Source organism: Erpetoichthys calabaricus, chromosome 8 (genome assembly GCF_900747795.2).
Source record: "Erpetoichthys calabaricus chromosome 8, fErpCal1.3, whole genome shotgun sequence".
Taxonomy (NCBI): Eukaryota; Metazoa; Chordata; class Cladistia; order Polypteriformes; family Polypteridae; genus Erpetoichthys; species Erpetoichthys calabaricus.
The window spans coordinates 144100008-144119717 of NC_041401.2; the positions used below are offsets into that span (position 1 = coordinate 144100008).

The window sequence follows — 19710 nt, forward strand, 5'->3', positions numbered from 1 at the left end:
GCCTTCAAGATGGATCATACAGTAGTGTACACAGTCAAGTCTGTAAGTATTTGGACACCGACACACTTTTCACAATTTTGGCTCTGTATGCAACCACAATAGATTTAAAATAAAGGAATCATTATGTGATTGAAGTGTAGACTTTCAGGTTTAATTTAAGGGGTTTACCAAAAATATATGAGCCGTTTAGGAATGACAGCCGTTTGTTTTTATACCTGATCTCCCTATTTTCAGGGGCTTAAAAGTATTTGGACAAACTAACAATCGTGAATATAATGATCACATTTGTTATTTGTTTGAAAACCCTTTACAGTCAATGACCATGGCCATCTGCAAGTGCTGGGTTTCCACCTTTGTGATACATTGCCAGGCCTCTACTGCAGCTGTCTTCAGGTGCTGCTTGTTCGTTGGACTTTCTGCCATCAGTTTTGTCTTCAGTAAGTGAAATGCATGTCCAGTTGGGTTGAGGTCATTTGATTGACTTGGCCTTTGAAGAATTTTCCAACACTTTGTGTTGAAAAGCACTTGGTTTGCTGTCACAGTATGTTTTGGCTCATTTTCCATCTGTACTGTGAACCGTTGTCTCATCAGGTTTTGCAGAATTTATCTGAATCTGAACAGACAGTAGAACACCCTATGCACTTCAGAAATCATCCTACTACTTCTGCCAGCAGTCATATCATCAATAAACACTAGTTTACTGACTTCCATTCGCAGCCGTGCATAATCATGTCATAAAACTGCCTCCACCATTTTCACAGTTGGTGTGGTATTCATCAGATCATGAGCCATTTCTTTTCTTCTCCTGCTCTTCTCTTTTCTTGTTCCAAAGAAAATTCTTCCAGAACTAGATAGGCTTTTAAAAAATGTTTTCTGGTAATCTGCCATACTTAATGCTTGAGGTTTACCAGTAGACTGCACTTTGTGGTAAACCCTCTGTCTTTACTTTTGAAGCTTTATCTTGATTGTAGACTTTGGCAGTGATAGTTCTACCTCCCAGAGATTGTTTTTGGTTTGGCTAAATGTTGTGAACTGGTTTTTCTTCACCAAGGAAAGAATTCTGCAAACATCCAGCACAGCCATCTTCCAGGATTATCCAGGCTTTCTGGAATTGTCGAGTTCACCAGTGCATTCCTTCTTTTAAGGAATGTACCAAATGGTTGATATGATCACTCCTTGGGTTTCTTCTATTTCTTGGATAGGTCTATTTTTTTCTCTGCCTAATGGACTGTTTTTACATACATGGATGGCTCTTTGGACCTCATATTGAGGGGTCAGTGTCAGCTTTCAAATGCAAATTCCAGACTTTTTACCTGCTTAATAGTTAATGAAATAATGAGGGGACACCTTCCACATGGCTATGGAGCAGCTTGCCAGTCAATTGTCCAAATACTTTTGAGCCTGTGAAAATAGGGGGACAAATACATATTCAATTTGAACAACCATGTACAATGTATCATATTAACCAGATCTGTACCACCACAAAAGAAGGAGCATTTACTCTGGATCAGAAGTGTTTTGCATCTTGAATAAATGCAGATCCGAATTTGTCTCCATGTAGTCTGAATGTGCTTCCACCTCTTATGTGAGTTTCAAGGTATAAGCTAACAGTATAAACACAGTAAAACAGGTCCACTTGGGTTGTAATTCCCTAAAACCTAGGTGTCCCTCACACTTTCAGCCCCTGACTCTCATTTCCTTTACATTCCACCATTATGTTTGTTTCTTCTTCCTCCTCCAATTATCAAAAGAACAGTAAGTAGGAATGCTTGCTAAACTAATAACTGCAGGTCAAGAATGATCCTAAATTTAATAGGTGCCTTAATGCCACCCCTCCCTAACCAATCAGCCATTGCTCCAGGTCTAAAGCAAGCAGTTTGTAGGTGCAATATTATCTTCCTTTTTTTTTTTTTTTTTATACATATAGCAAAGAGCCCAAAGGTGACTCATGAACTGAGCAGCAGATGACCTTAAATGCATACTTTTAAGGACAGTTGTCTGCATAATATAAAAGAACAAATATCAGCTTTTAACCATATTTTTCATTAAAGAAAGTCTGATGTGGCTCCCACGACTTTTTCCATATTTACAACATTGAATACAGTACATAATATGAAATTTACCATATATGCACGATGCATTCATTTATCATATTTTAGTTTACATTTTTAATTCATTTGCATTTATAATATTTATTTTTTTTTAACCAAAGCTTTGAAATATTTGGAATTACACATTTTGGGCTAAATTTGAGAAATTTATTAATAAATCAATTCACTTGTAACTACTTAAATTTTGCATTAATTCCTTTTCTTGTGATTTAAGATGTTAAAAATTAGTACAGGAGTAAAAACCCCACACCTTCTGTTAGACAGCTGGGTGGTCTTGGGGTTAGCACCCCAATTCATAAACTTCCAAGGTCAAAACTTTGGAAAAATTTTTTTTTAAAAATTGTCAAACATATACTCTAAATAACACGGTAACGTAATAAAGTCATAAAATGCTTCTTTGTTAAGAGTTTAGATGGTGTGACCACTCTTTTTAAAAACCTTTGAACTTTAAAAGCTTCTCAAGCATTGGACTGAACTCAAAATTTACAAACGTTTTGCTTTCAAAAGCTTAAAATTTGCATGTCCAATTTTGTGAGCCATTGAGAGTTAGGCTGGCTGTTAAAAAATGTGAACTTTAAAAGCACAAAGCTGAATGGTTGTAATTCACCCAAAACCTTATCAGGTGATAAGATCGAGGAGTGCAGCTCATACAGCAAATTTCACAAGAATCAGTCTATTCGTTCTCAAGTTACGATGTCACCAAATGTTTACCACAGACATGCAAACATGCAGACATCTGGACTCATGAGTTTCCAAAATTACTCAAAACATGTTCTAGGGCTATCAAAACATTTTTCCCCAGTGAAAAACAAAATTCACTCTTTGTTTCATTAAAAGTAATACTTTCTTCATATATGAAATATGGAGTAAGTAAATAATATGAACACAGTGATAAAGTCGAAGTTGTACATTAATGAATAAAATTTCTTAATTATGGAATTACACACTGAATACAATTATAAGGAAACATTATCACAACATACTTACAAGAGTTTAATTTAAACTCAGTGTTCCCAAATCACAAGTATAATAACCCATATATTAATGCCAATTTTGTCTGAATTCAAAAGTGAAAATACCAAAAATATAACTGCATTTAAATAAACAATTATTAAATACAGTAAATATCAGGACCATAAATACAATGTCAAAGAATGTACAAGCAAATTTCAATTTGAACAACCATGTACAATGGAAGCTCTTAAACTAAACTGGACAGACTGTAGTATTAATAGGTTTATACTGTATATCAACTGATGAAGAAGCGGAATATGAGAAACTGCATCTTTACTAGAATGTTCAGTAAAAATCTCTCTCACATTATCAAGGAAAGGTTCAGTTTAATCAATTAGGTCCACAAAAGTTAAACAGCTTAGTCACTCATAACAAAACACGATGGCATCTGTTATAAAACTTAAAAAAAAAAATTCCATAATTGACAAATTTAGAAAAATAAAAAGTTTGTGCAAACAGACATTTGAGGTAAAACACTTTTCACAGAAATCACTTGATCCAAACCTTAAAATCTGAACTTTAAGAAAATAAAACGGAATTAGCTTAAACTGGATATACCAGAATTTTCCTCAACAATACTGTTATTCAGAGACTATCCCTGGAACTTTCCAATTGTTTTTATTGAGAGACTGTACCCTGCCAATTAGGGAAACAGGCAACAAGAACCAAACTGGAATTCCAGTGAAAACTGAGCTTTAATTTACTGTCCAGCGTATAAATATGACATTTGTTATGATTAAGGTAACAGAAGACCTTAACTTTTCCACAGTATGTTGTGGCAAACATATTTCAAAAGTATGCATTTTTCTACATAAGTCTAAAGTAAACATGTGATGCCAATATCCATCCATCCATTTTCTAACCCGCTGAATCCGAACACAGGGTCACGGGAGTCTGCTGGAGCCAATCCCAGCCAACACAGGGCACAAGGCAGGAACCAATCCCAGGCAGGGTGCCAACCCACCGCAGGACACACACATACACACCAACACACCAAGCACACACTAGGGCCAATTTAGAATCGCCAATCTCATTAAATAATAATGGTTTAATAAATGACACAATTCGAGCCTATACAAATTGAATTTGAAGCAAATGGGTAAAAAGACTGCTTTAACAATATATGTGTCTATATGTTTAGTTACAGAGCGTTCCTTTGTACAAGATTCCTCTGCTATAACAATTAAAAAATGTAAGTGAAAAAACAGATTTTGATTGTTCTGGAAGGAAAAGGGCAAGTTAAATTCACATAGCAAGTCTGTAGCAAATCTCAGCACTAAAGATTTATTTTTATACATCTCCAATAAAATTAAAAGGAAAAAAAAATCCAGTGAAGGTAGATACCAAATACTTTTTTCTTAATCCAATGAGCACACATCTTTCTTCGCCATAATTTCTCTAACGAGTAATGAGTAAATGTGATAAGTCAGACGCAGCCATTGAAGACTAGAACAGAACAGATTTTCTCTATTTCCACTCGCTCAACAGCCAACAACAAAAAAAAAAAGCAAAAAAAAAACACATTTTTAATTTAACTTACCTTTTCTATTTTCAGAATTAAATTCTTACTTTTTACAGTGTAAATTTTTGACCCCAGCATAAACCATGAAAAACAGAGCAAAATTTACAAAGGCACTGCTTAGATGAAAACGTTTAAACTCAACAAATAAAAAAATCAAGTGTAAAATGAACATTTGCTTTTGCTGCCATATGCAGACTTTAAAAATATCCCTATATGTCTTATTGGCACTTACAGGGCTCCTTTGTGAACAGTTCAGTAATGGCTGCCAGACTTTCTGTTTATCACCCTCAACAGACAAGATTTCTTGTGAAAGGGTGAAACTGAGGCACAGTATAGAAACCACACACTTAATACATAGGATTTCCATCTTCTTGGTCGGTGGTCATTTTTGGACCCTTTTATAACTTGAGGCATCAAATTTAGAATGATACTGTGGAGGTGATACAGCCAAAAAAAGGAATTTAAAAGATCACCTAAAAAGAGGTTAAGGCAAATCGGTGAATCAGTATCAAAAACAATATGGAAATACTCCTGGTTCTAATACTTAACATATTAGGCTGCCAACAAATGTTATTTTCTCTTTGTAAAGGAACAATACAAGTTCAGCATAGTGGATTATTTATTCCACTATAAGCAATTACAGTCTAAACACTGTGTAAAGGAGTTTAGTCTAACGTTTCCAACTATAAAGTAGAATATCCTGTTCTGTTAATTTGTTGATTTGTTTCTAACTTTCCAACTACAGTTATTTTTTGCATAGTTTCCACATTGTAAGAAAGGAACGCTTGGCAAGGTCAAAACTATATAATAGTATTCTTGCAAACCAAGCCTCAATGCCTGCACAATAAAAATTTTACCTACAGAAACCATTGATCAATGGTTGCATTCCATAAACAAAGTTAGAGCTGTCCATATAAAAATTAATTTAGAAGATCACCAAGGTTATATTGTTCCTTTAATAGAATGAACCAACAACCCTCAACTTTCTTAAAAAAATAAAAAAAGATTAACACAGAAAAAAATAACACAAATTCAAGTGTTAAAAAAGTTCTGTACATCTGTCCATGAAGTGCTTGCTTCAGTATTCTACCCCCTTTTTCCAACTTTCATCCAATCTTCTTCCTTCTGACTTCCTTCCACCACTCTATCTTCCATGGAATTCAGGGTAGATTATGGAAAAGGCAGTTTTGACTCCTCACACTTATAGGAGTGACATTTAAAAATACCAGCCCATCCCTTTAGTTAAAAGTTCATATTTGCTAGCTTATAGTCCTTTGCTGTTTGAGTATTGTGTAGACATCGTCCACTTTACTGAGTTTCTCAAAGAAGGGGAGAAGGTCTAGCAGCTCTGTGTCAGACATATCATCAAACCAGGAGGCTACAGGCACCTTAAAAAAAAAAAAAAAAGAAAAGTTAAATAGGCAGAGAAGGTACAGTAAAATTCACCTCACCTAATTTAATTTTCAGCTTCATACTGGTTAAGTCCATGGTGGTAGCAGGCTAAACAGAGCAGACCAGAATTCAGCTTCTGTAAAAAAGTTGCCAGTCCCTCTGTGCCAAACCCTTCTCCCAATGAGCTACGGCAGTTACGCTTCATATGGCAGGCCCTAAAAGGGCTTCATCAGTAGTTAAAAAAAAAAAAAAAACCAATCGGCTCCTCTCGATCCAGAACAGCAGAGAATATATTGTGAAATTGTCTAAGTCCATCAGACTCTTCAGCTTATCATAAATGACCCATACTACACTGCTAACTCCATTCTCACTTCTCATTTTTTCTAGTTACTGAAGCTTGTTACCACAACTGAGACTGGGTGTGCACTGTGAAAATTAAATGAAAAGCTTTGTCCTGAACTTTAAAACCAACAGAACTACAAGAGCTTCACAAACATTTCAGTTAATCTCATAACCCTCCCAACCCCGACCAAAAATACACACATATTCTTACTTCTGTATAAAACCCCAAACTAGGTAAACCATTTATTTGTGGAAAACTTAAGTCAAAAGAGGCAAAGGGAACAAAACTATCTAGAAGTCTGTTCTAGACTGATGAAATGGTTTGCTGTTAAACAGCAATAATCAGCACTGCATCACATAAATCTGTGTTTCGGCTATTTACCACCTTCCAATGTTTCAGTGAACTGTCTTGGTAAATAGGAGAGCCTGCTGTACCACTTTCATTACCCAAGTTCTCAAATCAAGAAACAATATCTGTCACAATTCAATTATTCAGGATAGATCCTATCAGGATTATCAGGTCCTAAAAAATGTATTGCCCAAGGACAATGTAAAATAGCAAATTTCCACCCAAAAAATAACCAGAAAGCTGGGGGTAGTATCAAAGTGAGAGGGGTAGGTACATACCATCAAAGCCTGGGCTGGGGGGTGTCCCCTCTAAGATATGGAATGGGAGTTGGATGGGACCCCACAGATTTTACAATAGTAAAAAACATATACAAGTGCAAATAGCAGTGGAAGGGGTGACAGATGGTTGAAAAATAGCCCAAAACAATGAGTTGTTTTTAAGAAAGAACAGATATAGCCACAATTGAGGTATGGTCCTAATGAGACAGTTGCACTATCAGGTCTACTGTATTTTATCCTTGATTTTAAACCTTCTACTGTATTTATTAAAAAGCGTAACATAAGCAGCTTGACTGAAGTAAATGCATAACCTTGATGTTCTATTGTATTGTTTACAAAGCATGCCCTAGTGGTTACCATACATTTTATATATTCAATTGACACTTTACTAGTTGATTCTGCTTCTTAATAAAAATAACAAGTTCCTAGAAACAGCTAATCATGTGGCTACAACTCAATATACAGTATATAGAATGCAGTCTTTGTCAGCAGGTTTAGTTGTCAATCGACCAAACAGTAGAATGGGCTAAATGTGTGACCTATGTGACAATGCTATTATTGTTTCTAGAAATTGTGGTTTTATGATCTCAGAAACAGCTGTTCTCCTGGTGTTTTCATGCACTACAGTATCCTGACTTTACAGAGAATGATGCAATAAATAAAACATCCAGTTAAGAGACAGTTCTGAGTTACTTGTTAATGAGTGAGGGCAAAAGAGAACTGCCAGGTTCCTTCAAGCTACTAGAGAAACTATATATACATTGCAGAAATTACAGTTTTGTAACGGTGGTTTGCAAAAGACTACACATGCACATACACACATATACTGTATATTTTATATTAAATAAATACAAGAAAAACACATATACACACACAGTACCAGTGTCTGCTGGTTCTGGATTATTTGCCTGAATAAAGGAATGAGAAGAGTGACTCAACAGGATGGTCAAAGTTTTTAATAATGCAAGTTGTCTTTTTAAAAAGCCATGCACTATTCACGTTGTGAACAAGACCCAACTGTATGATGGTAATATTTTGTGGCAACTTTACTACCCTCTGCAGTGCTTTGTGGTCCTGTTGTGAGCATATATAATCTTCGGAAGATATGTGGCCAGGTGCAGAGGGTGGCATTAAATCCCAAGTCTTGGAGCTTGGTGATCAGCTTGAATAATACCACGTTAAATGGTGAGCTGTAATCTATAAACAGTTCTCTGGCATAACAGTTTCAATTATCTAGCTATGCTAGGATGGTATGAATAGCAAGGAATATGGTATCCTTTGTCTACTGATTTTGACATGTAAACTGGAATTGGTCCAATATTCCATTTAACATGTCCAAGCACCAGCCTCTCAAAGCTTTCCATCTGTGTGTTGCACCAGTCTGTAGTTAATGAGACAGTACACATTTTTTCCCCCCAGTCTGGACTTCTCAACACACCTAGAATGAAGCACAAAATGGACTGGAAAGGCAGCCTGTTCTTTTTACAATATTTAAACACGAGATATATTAAGTAAGCACTGTAGACAATTTCAAACAGATGTTTAAAACACTGGCTTTTTTATATCATAATTACTATTACTGCTCGTTTAAAAATGTCAAGACTAATACTGAAGTTCTTAATGTTTTTTCCTCTAAATTTGAAATACGGTGTAATCTTTACTAAAATAATCTATCCCTTATTTTAAGAACTGGCCTCTGTCCTAAAAAAATATGGTTACAGATTTCCAGGTAAGCATCAAAAAATACAATTAAGTAATAAATTAGTTAAAGGGGAAAAACAACAAGATACTACAAAAATACAACAGACTGTTTGAAAAAAGACATTTAAAACTGATATGATTACATACAGCATTATCTGGATGGAAAATATAGGATGCAGGAGAGTTGTCAATAATGATGATCTTGTTCAAGTCACGGCCAAGTCGACTCAGGTCTTTGACATAGTTGCCTCGATGAAAAACACAAGATTCCCTGAACAATCTGCAGTGGAATGCACCCCATTTATCCAATAAATCAGCAACAGGATCAGCATACTGGAAAGAGAAAAAAAGTTTGAAATGGTTTCTGATACCACAATATATTGTTATAATTCATTGCCTATAGCATATCTGAAGTTTAACGTTCAAACTTCATTTATTTTTCAACTCTGAAAGGTACTTTACACAGAACTATTTTTTTTTACTGATTTATGAATAGAATCAGTGTGGATGTTCTCTCTTAATATATGTATGCACAACGTTATCAAAGAAAAAAATCCTTTTCCCTATAATATTAAGCAAGCAATGCTATGATATTCTTAACTTGAAGTTTTGTGTAATTACATGTTTCTTATACATTTAAAGACAAGTGAAGATGACATTAATAATACTCACAACCTAACTCTAAATTCACAAACTCCAGTAGTCCCAAATCTTCTTCTTTCGGTTGCTCCCATTAGGGGTTACCACAACAGATAATCTTTTCCATATGTTCCTGTCCTCTGTATTTTGCTTTTTTACACCCTTCACCTGCAAGTCTTTTCTCACCATATCCATAAACCTTCTCTTAAGGCCTTCCTCTTTTCCTCTTCCCTGGCAGCCCTATCCTTAGCATCCTTTTCCCAATATACTCAGCATCTCTCCTCTGCACATGTCCAAACCAAAGCAATCTCACCTGTCTGGCTTTGTCTCAAAACTGTCCAACTTAAGTTGACCCTCTAATGTACTCATTTCTAATCCTCTCCATCCTTGTCACAACCAATACAAATCTTAACATCTTTAACTCTGCCACCTCCAGCTCTGTCTCCTGTTTTTTGGTCAGTGCCACAATCTCCAACTTATATAACATAGCTGGTCTCACTACCGTTCTGTAAACCTTCCCTTTCACTTTTGCTGTTACCCGTCTGTCACAAATTACACTAGACACTCTTCTCCACCCATTCCACCCTGTCTGTACTCTCTTCTTCATCTCTCTTCCACAATCCCCATTACTCTGTACTGTTTGATCCCAAGTATTTAAACTCATCCAACTTCACCAACTCTACTCCGTGCATCCTCACCATTTCACTGACCTCCCTCTCATAAAAAAAATGCATACATAATATCATGCTTACCTTTGCTAAACTAGCAGTGAAGAGCACACATTCAAAAAGTTCCCCCATGCGTTTTAGAAATTCATCAACATGTGGCCGCTTTAATACATAAACCTGTATTAAAAAGTACAAGCGAGAGAAAGTCAATGAAATATTCATATATGTATAAACATACGTATACTGTATGTGTGTGGATGTGTTGTATGGACTGTTAGCAACTGATACCTTAAATAATAAAGAGGATATTACATACATAAATGTGTACATAGCAAGGTTAATATCATAAATAAAACAAAGATGAGAAATAATAATAAAACAACACTTCATAAACTGAAACAGTGGGAGGAAACCAGTGCACCCGGAGGAAACCCATGCATACATCGGAAGAACTCTGCCAACTCCATGCAGGGAGGATCCAGGACACGTACTCTGGCCTCCTTATTGCGAGGCAGGAGCACTACCACTGCATCACCGTGCTGCCCTTATAAAAGTAGTCATTAGGGAAATCATAAGAAGTCTAAAGAAACTCAGGGGTGTTTATTATTGTTTATCTACTGCAAATGGTTTCTCCAGGGGACACAGTAGAACAGAGATTTTGAATAAATGTCTATTTTTTAAAATATCAAAATGTAAGCTTTCAAAACACCACTACAAAAAACAACAGAAAAGAACATTCCTCTTTTTAAAATTTACACATGAATGAAATCCCATTTACATACATCAATTTCTTTCCATTAGAAAAAATGCTGTTATTGGCCTACCTCCTGAACCAAGTCCTCCAGAACAGGCTTAATTTCATTGGAACAGCCTATCCTGGATTACTTGAAACAGGCAGTAGCCTTTAGTTAGAGTATATTTTCTAAAGTCTCTGTAAGCAATGATTCAAAAATAATAATAAAAAAAATATGTTACTAAATGAGCAGTAGATGAGATTTGTTATAGCTATAGTTAAGTACTTAAGCCATTTAAGACTACAAAGCATCACCGTGGATTATGACATCTATTATGTATATAGAGAAATGCAGCAGATATTTTCTTATTAATTAAATACCCAGTGTATTAACAATCATATCATCTAAGACAAGAGTGTAAAGCAAGGTCTCATTATTTGCCAATGGCAATTACCAATCAATTCCATTTCACATTTTCCTAAATATTTAATGATTTGATAGTTTATCTTCAGGTGTTCTGGAAAAAAAACACATTGCGTAGCATTCACAGCTTGCTTTTTCTCATTATTAACAGTTTAAGTCCAGTCAATTACCCAATTTACAGCACAGGAGTATTGCATAACACATTTTTAAATTTTTAAAAATATGATTTTTTTTTTTTTAGAAGATTGTCCATTATGAGTAATACAGGCTTCAGAAGAGAGAGGAGCAGAACGCTCTGATTACAGCAAGATGCTGCACCTACCACACGACAAACCACCCAGATTAAGTGCAGCCATGTAACAGGTGACACCTCTGCACCACACTTCAGATATAACTAGGAAATACGACAAATGTTCAAGAGTGAAGATTTTTATTTTGGAAGTCTGGAATTACATGTAGATGCCCACTCCCAACGATATCTGACTTAGGACTCATAAACACGACCTATATTGGATTTAGGCTTGAAAATGAATGGGTGGATGGATGCAACATTTTCAACAGCATCAGCTTTGAGCTACATTCTGAATAGTTATGATTAATAATATTTTCTAATGTTATAGTCATATAGATCCTTACTATCAGTGGGTTTTCTTACAAAAAAAATTGAGGCAAAAAAAATTAAGGAATATCAAAAAAGAAGTTACTCTAGTAAAAACAAGGTATTTAAATAAATGGCTTTTCAACAGCCAGCATTAAACAACTACAAATAACTAAAAAATGAATGTTAAACTTATGGTAACTAAAAAAGTTACCTTTATTAAAACATTTTCAAAACTTATTTTGACTTGAAGTTATGTAAAAGTTTACCATAGACAGTACTGAGGTACACTACCATATTCATTCACACAACTAACTATTCTGCTTATTTTGTTCACAGTACTACTACATACTAGTCATCATTAAAAGAATACTACATACAAAAAAAAAATACGTATTTATGTTACTTACCCCAAATAGTTTATAGTGACAGCTGAGAAAAATTTTTAATGTCATGTTTTTGTGGACGGCAGACATAACTTTTCTGATATAAGAGTAGCAAATGGGTACCAATGCTAGTCAACAGAAAATAATGCATATCAAAAAAGACCATGAAAAAAATGTTATTTGTGACATGTTTTTGAATTGAAGACAGGACTCTTGACCAAATGAATGAGGATGAAAGGCAGGTCTACAATTCAAAGCACTATCCCATTTGGAGAAACAACCTGTTTGTACATTTTTTTAAATTTTAACAATAATTTGGCAAAAATCACATTGCTTTGACAGGTTCGGAGCATATGACAAGATGACTTCATATGTGGATTAAGCAATGTGAGACTTTTTAAAGGATTTTTAAAAATATTTTCTCAGCCATCACTAGAAAGTATATGGGAAATGTAACATATTAAAAAATTATATAAAATTTCTGGGTTGAACATTTCTTTAAGATAAAGTCTTCCGCAATTACTTATATTAAATAAGTTTGTTTAAAATAAAACATTCAAATAAATCAGATAAACTTAACAGCTTTGCAAAATGTATACAGTACTACATCTTTTAACTTGATAAATGAAGATGGTTTAGAAGCTCTTTTTTTCCTCACAACATTAACAGAATAATATGTGGAACAATCTCATGTTTTCTATTGGGGATGGTTAACAACAACAAATCATAAAATATCAATTATAAATAAATAATCCGTAAGCCACCAGCTTCTGGGAAGAGACTCAGAACATAAACAGTCTGGATAAGAAGAGACTGTACAGCCATGACAATTCTTCCTTTCCTAATTATCTTATTGTGATCTGAACATTGACATGGTGTTACTTTATACTACACCACTCAACAACTTGCTCCAAGTATTCACAGTACTTTGTAAAGAAATAACCACAGACTGTGTTAACAAAACTACTTAAATTATTTTATTATATATATATATATATATATATATATATATATATATATATATATATATATATATATATATTATATATATATAAAAATAAATAAATAAATTGTTTTATATACATATAAAAGTCTTTCCAAGTGTTCTAGTGACAAATCATAGCACTGATTTTAATTTTTTATGGAAAAATCCCAATTTTCCTGATTTTTTTTTGACATAAATCTCCCAATTCTTAAAATAAATCAACTTTTTAATATAAAAAAACAAACAAACAGCAGCAAGACTTCTTTAGTAGTTTCATGCCCATGTATATATCCCAGTACTTAACAAAACTGGTAACATTACAAATATGAAAATTGTTTTTAAGTGAAGTATAATTGTAAAATATATGTATATTGGTATTTACCTGATGAACAATTCCATCAATTTCAACTGGAATGATGAAATCAGCATTGTTTACTGGCTAAATAAGCAAATACAAACAATATTAGTTAATTTAATTATCAAGAAATATTAACTGTAGTTTATATAATAATAATAATAATAAATTTTATTTATATTGCACTTTATATTATAGTAACATCTGTAATCTTATTTTTACTTGGTATGATGAAATCAATTTTGGCCATGACATTGGTTAATAATATAATGGCAATTCCTACACAACATTAAATTTAAATTAACCAATTCAACATTCAGGATTTGTGCTACATAATGCAAATACTTCAATAACTCCCAAGTTTTATTGTATGAAACAAGGAAGCTGTTTTGCCATTACAAAAAACTTTAGAAACATCTTAAAAATCACACCTAGCTTCTCTTTATTATTACTAATAATCCTCATCTAAGTCAGAAAGAATTACATGCATCAGTTAAACACATTTGCTCCATCACAACAAATATATCACATGAAATATAATGATCAGAAATCACAATTTTTTAACAACAGAATCCAAAGTTAAACGAATACAGTATTAAAGCTATTACTAAGCTACAGTACAGGTAACTCTTTAAAATATATTCTGTGCTGATGCTTTATGAAGTTTCATTACAAATTGTGACATTATTAATTGTCCTCAGGAAAAGAGAGCTGCTATTGCATGCATCTACTTAAATTCTAAACATGTGCTGACATACATAGATACAGAATTATAGATGGAAGTCTGGGGCACATCTACCTAGTGAGGAAGTACTGTATACATGTTTGAGTTTATAAAAGGTGTTTTTTTTTCTCCCACTGCAAGAACTTTGTTTTCAGGAGCCAGAGATCCTGTATGGTGTAGGCCCTGGGACACTTGTAATCCCTAGCCATTTTTGTGCATTGTGTTTCCACCATACAAAAGGAAATGTAACCTTTATTCAAAATATGTGACAGGCAGAGAAGAGTGATGTGGTGCGAAGTACGGTATATTTGGGAGATCAAAGAGGAGCCCCAGGACTTACTGTTTCGATGTGTGTAATGCTGAATACTAGGGAAGCAGCTATGGAGAGGGACGTGGTGCGGCGTAATTAGGAGTTCACAGTGGGGACCACCAAACCATATTGTTTTTAATTGTTTGGGACTTCAGGGAGGAGATTATTGCTTTGATACAGTGTATGGCATGGTGCACCAGGGAGGTGGTTTTGAAGTGTAGCACTATATCTTCACCAATAAATAACAGATTTGTAATATGGTGCCAATGCTTGTGGTCAACCAATTGGCACAATTCATTGGCTAAGCCAAACCCTACGATAAATCCTGGCTGATTAAAACGTACTGTACATACCCTGTAGTAAAAGCTTTATATATATTTGCAAATGGCCCAAATTCCTGCGGTCAGAAAGTGCTTATAGATAAACTTAACAAATATGCTCTGTTGCATTTTTTTCAAAATTTACCGTTTCCCTGTTTATCATGTAGAGTGGCTCAACCATGCTCTGTGTCATCAGTATCAGGCAGGCATAGACTGCTTAAATCCTTAATATATACCCTATTCCAAATATTTAAATACTAGACACTATGCCAGTTAACAGCAGGGAACCTTTTTGCAGTGAGGCAAGAATACAATTTAATTGTACATGGTACATTTAGAAATAATAGTAATAATAGGAAAGAAAAAACACAACTAACCTTAAAAGAGCTGTGGACTAATGTTTCATCTAGATCAATGACAACACAGATCTTGCCTGCATCTTTGGCTTTTACTTGTGGAAGAAGGGGCCTCAATGGAGTCTACAAATAAAAAAAATGTCAAAATTAAACAAAATCACACATACATATATACTAAACTTACAGTAAGTGCATTTTTGAACGTGTTGATGCAACCCATAATATTTTATATTTAAGTATATTTAAGTAGGTAAGCAAGTAATTAAAGTGGCAAAAAAGCTGGATCAGATATGTTAGGAACATTCATAAAGTAAAAAGAAATTACATTCACAACAAAGTGTAAAAGAAAAATTCTATTTATTCAGTTATATACACATTTTCATTCTCAAATAAGCATGTGCAGCAATAAACACTGCATGTTCCTAGTTAGATGTCAACCTTTGTATTTAATATCCATGATCATTTTTATTCTATTTTCATACAATTTCTGTTTTGTCTTTTGTCAAAATACAGTAGATTTTTCTAACCACAAGAGGACAGAGAGAAAACAATTAAAACTTGGTAACATTAGGCCCAAAATTTAGGATACTTTTCTAAATAAATAAAAAAAAACTACTGCTGCTCACACAGATGCAACAAAAAATGAAAAATCATAAACTGGAAAACATTACACAATCACACATGGCAAATACCCTGTACATCAACAAGCTATTGGTAAAGGAACTTCAAAAACAATTTTATTCTCTGAGCGCAAAATGGGCTTATACGTAAAATATGCTACAGGTAATACTTAATGTTGAAGGGTAGAATAGTAAACAATGAAAGATATTATAATAGTCAAGTGCCCAATTACAAAACTGATAAATCAATTTTTAAATCTATATGTGAAGACTCAAAAATTTAATTAATGAAATGTGTACTTACTTTAGCTACAGTTCCATTTTCTTCTATCACAGGGGAAGCATTATTCTTGCTGGGCACTGCCTCTGGTTCTTCCTGACAGAAACAGCAGAACAGACTGGACCAAATGCTTCGGTTCCTAGGCTTTGTTCTTGAAGTAGTAGTAGTCCGTGCACCTGTTAGTGAAGCCATATTTATTCTGTGTAGTACAATTAACAGCATACACTAGGCAATCTTTCATAAAGCAAGAAAGTTTCTTTAAAGTGCAGGCAAAATACCAATTCAGTTTCAAAATTAAACCGTGCCATCCATCATTTTCATCAAGGAGAGAGGACAGGTAAGAATTCGTGTTCACAAAAAATAAAACAAACAAAAAAAATTATATATTATAAAAGAAATCCTTAAGATGAGACTATTGCCAAGAGATTTTTTCAAGTCCCGCCCTCCTCTCAACCATTTTCAACAATGCCCATGATCTTCTCGCCTCTCATTCATGTGAATGCTTTTGTCAGACACAGTTCCTGTGCTCTCAGCTCTTACAAATTTTTACGTTTTCCTCACTTTAAGTTCCCAATAAAAGAAGACTTATGTCCAAATTTTACTGATGAATTTTATCCTGAAGAGTTATCAACAGAAGAAACGAGTACATGGGCAATCCTAGCACTGAGTAAGGATGAAGTCAAACAAATTCGTAATGTTGTAATGTATCGTAATGTTATTGTGTAATTTATGTCCGAGTGATGGGCTATGCCATAGGACAAAATTAGTTGTATTCAAAATTGGTCGAACAATTCTGACATGTAAAATTTTAACAGGCGACAAGAAAGGTAATGTAGTACATCTTCCACGAATAACATTAGACACCAAAGGAGATCTTGATATGCCATTTGTATTAAAACGTTTACAGTTTCCCATTAGAACAGCTTTTGCTATGACAATTAACAAATCACAGGGACAAACATTACAAAAAGTTGGGTTTATTTATTAGAGAGAAAGAAACGATATTCACTCATGGGGGCAGTTATACGTTGCACTGTCACAATGTAAGTCCAAACAAGGAATCAAAATTCAATGTGATATTGATGAAAAGTTAATTAGAAAAATACACTTTTACTGTAAAACTTCAGTAGAAGCTAAGTTTAAAAAGACTTTGTTTTTCAAAGCCGAACAGAATGAAAATGTATAACGCAACAAATACCTCTAACGCAACATGAAACAATTTTCTTTCAATTTATTACGTTTTACTCTTTTTTTACTATGGTTAATTACTCGCTGTAATGTAAAATATTTAGTTCTATTATGCATATGTAACAATTCCCACTAAAATAACAATCTGTTTAAATTGTACATCCTCAAATTTGCTAGCGTGTACCATCTGCCCAGCGGTTGGCGAGCAAAGTGAGCAGGAGGCAGAGTCCCCTAGTATGTATGTACTAGGGGTGTGATGAGACGCTTTTCCCACGAGACGAGACACGAGACTGGGTTCACGAGAACGAGACGAGACTTTTAGACATTTTTTTTTAAAGAAATCCTCAATGTTTAAATATACAGTATAGCAAAAATAGCCTTTTATTTAACTGAAAAACACAAAATGCAAAAAATGCATGTCCATTTTGAAATCAACTTTATGAAATAAAACTTCTATTTTGATGAATGATATGCAGTAATAACATGTAAACACTGCAAAATATTTTGCCACAAACTGACAGGCAATTAATTGCACAATAAAATTAAATAGTATAAATAAAAATAAATAATAACACAAATATCCCTTTACGTGCAATTAACCATAATTAGTGTAACTATCAAAGTAGTGCTGTCTTAAAACTCAGTGCAAAACAATGAACAAAATTTTCTTAAGCATGGAAAAAGAGCTAAGACCTAGGTAATGAGGTAATGACCTATACAGAACAGCCTAAGATATGGTCATGTTCTTTTTTAAGAATATAAGCATGTCTACATTTTTTCACAAGAAATTCGGCATTGACAATGTCGCAGGTATCCAGTGTGTCAATGTTTCGGGCATTTTGTCTTATTTCTGGGCTGGTGAGCGCTGCTGCTATATAGCAGCCTGCTGCTCCAGGTAACGAACCAGCATATCCAATGATGAATTCCATCGCGTGGTGACGTCCATTATTAATTTGTGCGGTGGCAGTTGTAGCAGCTTCTGCTTAGACGTCTGTACCGTGGCAGCTGTCGAACTCCGGTGAAAAAAAGCAGTTACACGTCTCACCCGCCCGAGCAAACGAGCGACACGCGCAACACCGAGACCAGCCTGTGTAGCGAGATTTATTGTGTGCGCGAAGCATTTGATGTGCGGCTCAAATCCTGCCTCGCGCACAGCCACATCCATATTACGCGCATTGTCTGTTACAATAGCGATGCAATGGTTTGGCTTTTTAAGACCCCACTGTGTGACAGCTTCTTGTAAAACTTCAGCGACGTTTGCCCGTGTGTGATTCAAAAAGTGGGCGCGTCTGAATACAAAATGTACCATTTCCCAATTACTGTTGATAATGTGGGCTGTAATTGTGATATAGCTCTGTGTACACCAAGAAGTCCAACCGTCAGTAGTTATGGCGATGGTTTCTGCCTCTTTCAGAGCCTGTACAACGTTTACCTTGAACTCCCTGTAGAGGGTTGGGACCACCGTGCGAGTAAAATGTGCGCGTGACGGGATGGCATACTTTGGTTCCAGTGTGTGGATGAGTCGCCGAAATCCCAGATTTTCCACCACAGAAAATGGTCTCAATTCGGCTGCAATGAAAACGCCGATGTCTCGTTATTGCCGTGGCTCTTGCATTGGATGGTGGAAGTTTAGCTGCAAAGGCATTTGTTATGGTTGTTTGCCCTTTCATGCGAACTGAATTGCTTTCCGTTTTCTTCACAGGCGCAGCTTTTAGTAACGAGCTGTGGTTGTTTTCTAAATGCTTTTGCATAGTGCTTGTGTTAGCAGAGGTGTACGGTATTAATTTCTTACAGTGTTTGCAAATTGTCTTTGTCTTGTCTGTCATTTTTTCGCCGTTTCTTATTTCCACAAGGAATCCAAAATGTTGCCACACCAACGATTTAAATGTCGCGGGCGCATCTTCTATCCTTACTTCTCCCTCACACTCCATCATGCCAATAACACAAGGATATCGTCACGTTCTCGCGAGACCAGACGCATCTCACAAGACAAATCTGATCTCGAGAGATCTCGTACCACGAGATCTCGTCACACTACTAGTATGTACTGTATGTATGTGTATTATTACAAATTTATATTATATTTATATTATATTAATATATAATATTAAGGACAGCTATGAAGAGGATGAAGAATGGAAAAGCCGTTGGTCCAGATGACATACCTGTGGAAGCATGGAGGTGTTTAGGAGAGATGGCAGTGGAGTTTTTAATCAGATTGTTTAATGGAATCTTCGTGGCAGGGGAAAGTGTAGCTAAGCAGCATAGGATGGTGGTCTGTATGATGACGTTGCAGATCAAGAAGAGGAAGAGAGTGAGGGCAGAGCCATGGATCAAATGGTGGAAGTTGAAAAAGGAAGACTGCAAGGTTGAGTTTAGTGAGGATGTGAGACAGGCACTGGGTGGCAGTGAAGA

The 19710-nt window shown here is 34.9% G+C and overlaps 1 protein-coding gene across 1 annotated transcript in view; it reads right to left on the bottom strand.

Annotated features, from left to right (window-relative positions):
- Window positions 1–3014: 3014 nt before the first annotated feature.
- ctdsp1 (CTD (carboxy-terminal domain, RNA polymerase II, polypeptide A) small phosphatase 1) overlaps window positions 3015–19710 on the bottom strand; it is an 84199-nt gene continuing 67503 nt past the window's right edge. Inside the window, exons 2-7 of the mRNA XM_028807563.2 lie at window positions 16132–16283; window positions 15229–15330; window positions 13525–13581; window positions 10101–10193; window positions 8857–9042; window positions 3015–6035 (exon numbers count right to left, since the gene is read on the bottom strand). Of these exons, the coding sequence (XP_028663396.1) occupies window positions 5907–6035; window positions 8857–9042; window positions 10101–10193; window positions 13525–13581; window positions 15229–15330; window positions 16132–16283 (719 nt within the window). The 3' untranslated portion in view covers window positions 3015–5906. The remainder of the gene's footprint in view (window positions 6036–8856; window positions 9043–10100; window positions 10194–13524; window positions 13582–15228; window positions 15331–16131; window positions 16284–19710) is intronic.